The 6256-nt window shown below is 37.9% G+C and overlaps 1 protein-coding gene across 3 annotated transcripts; it reads right to left on the bottom strand.

The window, feature by feature from the left end:
- Window positions 1-3727: 3727 nt before the first annotated feature.
- On the bottom strand, window positions 3728-5753 carry LOC145819495 (E3 ubiquitin-protein ligase BRE1-like 2). Of its 3 annotated transcripts, none has more exons than XM_082913488.1 (5): window positions 5567-5753; window positions 4780-4852; window positions 4551-4637; window positions 4050-4163; window positions 3728-3976 (listed from the first exon to the last, which is right to left on the bottom strand). In XM_082913488.1, the coding sequence occupies exons 1-5, from the start codon at window positions 5683-5685 to the stop codon at window positions 3929-3931; spliced, it is 441 nt and encodes a 146-aa protein (XP_082769614.1). In that variant the 5' UTR covers window positions 5686-5753; the 3' UTR covers window positions 3728-3928. The 3 variants fall into 3 exon arrangements, 2 of the variants coding, with proteins under 2 accessions (XP_082769614.1, XP_082769613.1); XM_082913487.1 differs by having other exon boundaries at window positions 4050-4166; XR_014360246.1 differs by lacking the exons at window positions 3728-3976; window positions 4050-4163 and having other exon boundaries at window positions 4187-4637; window positions 4745-4852.
- Window positions 5754-6256: the final 503 nt, after the last annotated feature.

Here is a 6256-nt window from a genome sequence, read left to right on the forward strand (position 1 = left end):
ACATGACAGTTGCTTCTAAAGAATCGTCATCTAGTGTTTCTTCATCAGAGTCTTCCCTCTGGTTTGAGAAATCTTGTCCAATAGCTGGTAGATTTCCAGTGTCTTTCTTGATAGTTGTCTGGCTGGCAACATGCATCTGTACATTGACTTCTTCCAATTCTTTCAAGGACAAGTTCTGGAAGCCTGGCATAATAACATTGGCTACCACCTCTCTAATTTCAGGGAATGGATTAGTATCAATCCCCATGGCCTTTTCTGCTTTAGCTGGGAATTTTAAACTCCCATTTCGAATCTGCTCTTGGATCCTGTCTCAAAAAACAATGCAGTTTTTAGTTGAGTGAGACCAAGAATTATGCCATTTACAATACACTTTTCCATTAAGTTCATCTAGAGACGGAATTTTGACTCCTTTTGGTAACTTCAAGAAATTTGCAGCAAGCAAACGATCAAAAATGTCATCTGCCTTTGTTAAGTCGAAAGAGTATTTCCTATGAAGGTCATTCTTTTTAAACTGCTGATCAATTGTTGTGTCTTTATGAATTAATGCCTCACAGATCACAGGTTCTTTCCCTACAATCTCTGCTGCATCAATTTTATAATTAGGATATCTATAATACGTCTTGTATGATGCATTACTTCGATCTTGTTCTTCTTCTAGTAATGCTTCATACCTAGACACCTTATAGGTTAATTCCACTAAGTCTCTAAACTCAATTGAGTCAAACTTCTTTCAAAGCCTAAACTCTAAACTATTTTGAGCCAATCTCACAAATTCAGGCTTTGGTAAGATGATCCTAGATTTATTTCGTGCTCTTTTAAATTTGGCAATAAACTGAGTAGCCTTCTCATCAGGTCGTTGACTCAATCTTGCCAAGTTTGCCATGGAAACTTCTGGCTCTGTTTGGAAGAATTGAGCATGAAATGCCTCTTCCATTTATTATCAAGTTTGGATAGAGCCAGGTGTACGGTTAATATACCATACAAAGGCTGCCCCAGTTAGAGAACTTGGGAACAATCTTAACTTCATATAGTCATTGTTGGTAAATTCACCACATTGAACAGCGAACCTGGCAATATGCTCAACTGTTGACTGGTTTCCATTCCCATAAAAAAGAGTGAAGTCAGGTATCCTAAACCCCTTCGGGTATTCATGTACCCTATCTACCCATTCTAGATATGGCTTTCTGTACACAGGAGTTTGAACCCCCCGAGCCATTGGTCCACACATCTCTCTAACAATATCAACAATTTGGTCTCTAGGGACCATATTTTATGCTTGTTGAACCGCTACTGGAGGAACAAACACAGGATTTGGTGGACAACCTTGTGATTGTGGTCCTCTTGGTCCATAGGGTGGTATGTTTGGGACTGGTTGTCCTTGTGGGGTTGGCTGCTGCTGGGGGTATGGGTGACCCCTTTGAGCCTGTCCTGCAAAAGGACCTGCGAAAGCTGCTGGAATAGGTTTTGTGTCTCTTTCAATTGTAGGAAATCCTTCCAACCCCCCGGGTATAAATTCAAACAAAGGATTAGTGAACCCCTTCGTACCAGGTATGGCTTCGAACATGGGATTTGGGAACATCCATATGCCATTATCTTGTGTTGGGCCAGATCCACCAATTTGCATGGCTTCACTGTTAAGTAATGAGGCATTTTGGTTTGCCATAGGCCTCGAAAGAGGCTCGTACCAAGACTGAGGTGGTGGTCTTTCATGATTCTGGTTACTAGTTTGACCATTAGTATGTCCATTATTCTGCATAGACTGTTTATCTCTTGCTAATATTTGCTAAGGGACATTTACATTTTCCTCTATATGTCTTGCGTTGGTTGGTTGATGAGTGTTCATTCGATCCAAAAAGGATGTTGCCCATCTTTCCATTGTGTTCATTAACTGTTGTCCCATATCGTCTACTAGGCCACCCCATGAATTTATTGGCTAACTAGATGGAAAAGTGGATGGTCCAATTCCGTGGCCTCGTCCAATATTATGAACATGTGGTACTTGTTCTGAAGTGCTGGTCTGTTCGACCATAGGTTCTGATAAAATAGGCATTTTCACAAGATGTGTTATCACATTATCCTCTGGATTAGGCATTTCTACCTCTCATTCCACGCCTTATTCCAAACGTTCATTTTATTCTCGTCTTCTACGTCTAGCCATTTCAATTAGTCCCACTGGGCGTGCCAAAAATATATGTTAGCTTTTTTGGCTTTCGAAGGTTATTTTTGTAATTGTGAGCATGCCAGCAAGGATCAATCATTCCTTACAGAATATTAATTGCCAACCAATTATCAGATGATTGTGTTTTAATTCTTTCAGCTTCAATGAAGAGGACTCTTACTGGTGGCTTTGCTTAGGAGAATTAACTAACAATGATTAAATGAAGAACAATTGCATCATTTCATTAAATAAGAATAAAAGACTTATAATGATCCAATTCAGCCTCGTAGAGGTTTATAGCAACAATCTACTTGAAACTACTCCTATGAACGAAATGCAGTACAGGAATATGAAGAACAGAAATATAAAGGACAAGAATTGTAAAAATTGGAAGAAAAATAAAGAAGGTAAACTGGTTTTTGGATCTGAGTCCGGGGGCTTTTTCTGGAGCCTTCTCTGCTATTTCTACTTCTCAAGGATAACCATCGAACTGCATTTCTAACCGTCGAACCGCTCCTCCATGATCGCTGATCATGTTGCCTTATAGTTAACTCCACTATGCCAATACCTGCAGTTAGGCTGCCCTTCTGATTTTGAATTTAAATGTGAGTAATCGTTGAAGCCACATCACTTTGCATCTCTTTGTTGATCCAGTACTACGCAGATCTTATGAAAACCAATACTAACTGCCACGTGTACGATCACGATCGAAGGTTTGAATTGTCTTCCCGTATTATCCTCAACCTGCCACGTGTTGAACTATGATTGGCTTTATACAAAATATGTAGCCAACATATATATTAATATGCATATAAATATATTTAATAGTAAATATAAAATCTGTCCCTGTACCACTTCCTTAATAGGGAGGCACTACAAGAATTAACACTTTTGGCAACAAAAAAATTGGTCGCTAAAAGTCTATTTTTGGTCGGCAAAAGTTATCCGCGACCAAATTTTTTGGTCGCTACTTTGGTCGCCAATTGAGGGTCGGCAAAAGTAATTCGCGACCAAAATTTTGGTTGGTCGGCAAAAGTTGGATTTGCCGACTAAATTTTTGGTCGCGAAATATATCATTATCGCGACTAATTCATTTAGTCGCCAAAACACTTTGGTCGTGAAAAGTGATATTTTCCCGACCAAAAAGTTTGGTCGCCAATTGTGACATTTCGCGACCAAAAATTTTGGTCGCCAATCGTGACATTCCGCGACCAAAAAGTTTGGTCGCCAATTGTGACATTCCACGACCAAAAAAGGTTTTGGTCACCATTTGTTACTTTTCGCGACCAAAACTTTTGGTCGGCAAAAGTGAGTTTCCACGACCAAGAGCTATTTTGGTCGGCAATAGATGTATTTTTTGCGACCAAAACTCTTGGTCGGCAATTGTCATTTTTTGCAAAAAAAAAATTATCACATTTCTGTTCCAAAACCGTGATTTCGTGGTCAAGAGAAAAAACCGAATCATTATCACATTTCTTGTCAAGATAGAATCACAATTCCAACTATGATGGAACCACTCTAAAGGAACCAACCATCAAAACATGATTCTTTGCACAAAAGGCACAGAAATCGAAAGAACAATTGGCCATGATGATCAAAAGCAACCTCATATGGGAATGAATGTTAAGAAACAACTTAATATATTCATTATGTTTCTTAAACCAATAAAGTCAAAATAGGCAACTATAGGAATGTGTGTGATCGCAGATAAAGATTGTCCGACGCAGCGTAGCCAACCGAAATTCAATAAATGGACTTAGTGGAGAGTTGTTACCTGGAAGGAAGGCAGCAACCTGACGCCGTTGTGCCCAAGAAAAGCTGCATAGATCATTGAGACTAAGTATGTTCCAATCTAAAATAATAATTCCATACAAAAGTAGCAATCAGGCACCTTGTAATCTTTAAGAAAAATTTCTTTGGGCATGTCCATTTTGGATTCTTCAACTTGCTTCGGTAAGTGTTCTGTTGCAACTAAATAAATTAACCTCCTGCTGAATTGCTTGGCCTGCTAACATTATGAATAAAAGTGAGCATGAAAATTGACATAATGTGAATTTATGAGAGGAGTGATAAATTCAACAATAACAACTCACGGGTAATGAAGGACAAGGAAACCGATAATTTTTCCGATGTGCAACCTAACACATCTCCCCTACCATCCCAAAATCGGCCACCCATCACCACCACTCCTCATTCGCCACACCCACCACACTCCAAGGCCACCCCCCTTTAACATAAAATGCGTATTGGCTAAACGTATTGATTTGCATTTAAACATACTGAATCATTACATACGTATAATGAAGCGTACGATACTAAAATATTACATAACATAACAACAAACAATAAGATGGTAAACAAGAAAGGAGAAGCAAGTAACTACAATGCAGACCTTGATATTATAATCATCCCTTTCAGCCACCTGCTGCAACAAATGTTGGTTCTGTGTCTGCATATCTTCATATGCTTGACTAATAGTCTGCAAATAAAGAAAATGAGTGTAAGAAAGAAAAACAGAATGGCGAGAAGAAATAAAGGTAGGATCAAGGCACAAAAAACATCACCACAGTGAACAAGAAAAATTACATGGTTATCTGAGGACTTAAACATAATCATCAGACCTCAATTTCAGAAATATAAGCCTCCGATTCACCATCTTTAATTTTAACAGCCTCCTTCAGTTCTAAAACATCCCTGCAGATGAAGTGACAGCAAACACTGTCACAAACTTAATAGAAAATTTATCTAGTGAATTTCTATAGGAAAAGGGGAAAGGGATGGGAAAAAAAAAATTGATCCAGTGGTAAAAGGGGAGCATTTTTAATTCACCATGTTAACAATATGGTGGCATTTTTATCACTATATAAAGTTACTCTGTTATCACTATGATGCTACTGGACGTTACTATATTAATTACAAATTCTGAATACCATATGAAACATCTAGGGACTGGAAGGCAAAGCTGGTTATGAGCAATTACTTCTCTTTTTCAGAGTAGAATTCTAATTTCTAACAATTAAAATAAGAATATCGAAGTTATTGTTAACATGAAACTACTTCCAGGAGAATTTGAAAATTAATATAGTAACATCCAGTAGCATCATAAAGATTATTAAAAAACAAAAAGAAAACGATGAGCATTAATATGATACCACCAGAAAAATGGTCAACCCACTGCATGAACTCCTACTATAGCAGGGCCTGGGAAGGTCAGATGTACCCAGCTTTACCACCACGTATGGATAGGTAATTTTCGTGTTTTGAACCTGGGACACCCAGGTCACAACAGAGCAGCTTTACCATTGTGCTAAGGCCAAAATTAGCATGCTATATTTGCCTACCACATGTTTGAATAAATTCTCATGAAGGTGATGCAACATCAAGATGTCATGAGAGTGAGGGAAGTACCAATGTTTACGTTGATAATTACTGGCTTGCTCGTGGCAAAGGAGTTTAGTTTTGAAATCCTTGCAATCAATTTCACCTGAGACCAAAGTCTCGACCTTTTCACATTCCATCATGTACATTCGTGCAGGTTTGAAAACAGAATAATGTAATTCACGTGAGCCATACAGAATGCCATCTGGAAACACTTCCCTCCTGCAGAATCAGTACAATCTTCTTAAACTTTGACAAGATACACGATAGGTCAAAACATCATAAAAATAAAAGGTCACAAAAATGAAGCGTGTTGATACTAACCCAACTAATACACCATGAAGCTTGCCTTCTGTTCCACAATTTGTAATGTAACCCCAATATTTGTTCTTCTCAAGTTCCCATAGGCGGGTAAACCAATCCAATACACCCACTTCAAACTGCCCGGAATGGACTATATAGTTGCTCTCTATAAATGGATCACCAAGATTGTTAATTGAGAAATGTTATAACTATCCCAGAGCACCATAATCGAAATCAAGATTGTAGGGGTACCCTGTTGCAAAACATAGATCTCTATATGAGATACAACAATGCAGTAAATTTTAATGATGCAAAATAAAAAAAATTAAAACTTCAATTGATATAAAAACCTGAATACAACTTTAAAAACAATTAAGCATGAATTTTATCAAAAACTAATTTAATGATAAAATTATA

The sequence above is a fragment of the Camellia sinensis genome, chromosome 2 (assembly GCF_055761805.1).
Source record: "Camellia sinensis isolate YWXY chromosome 2, ASM5576180v1, whole genome shotgun sequence".
Lineage (NCBI taxonomy): Eukaryota > Viridiplantae > Streptophyta > Magnoliopsida > Ericales > Theaceae > Camellia > Camellia sinensis.

Bases quoted from the DNA above. Each gene is read 5' to 3' on its own strand.
- LOC145819495 (XM_082913487.1), bottom strand. From the start codon at position 5,685: ATGTACATGATGGAATGTGAAAAGGTCGAGACTTTGGTCTCAGGTGAA. The intron at 4,853-5,566 runs GTACTTCCCTCA...CTTCATCTGCAG, and splicing joins AATTATCAACGTAAACATTG to GGATGTTTTAGAACTGAAGG. The intron at 4,167-4,550 runs GTCTGCATTGTA...TCATAATGTTAG, and splicing joins GGGATGATTATAATATCAAG to CAGGCCAAGCAATTCAGCAG.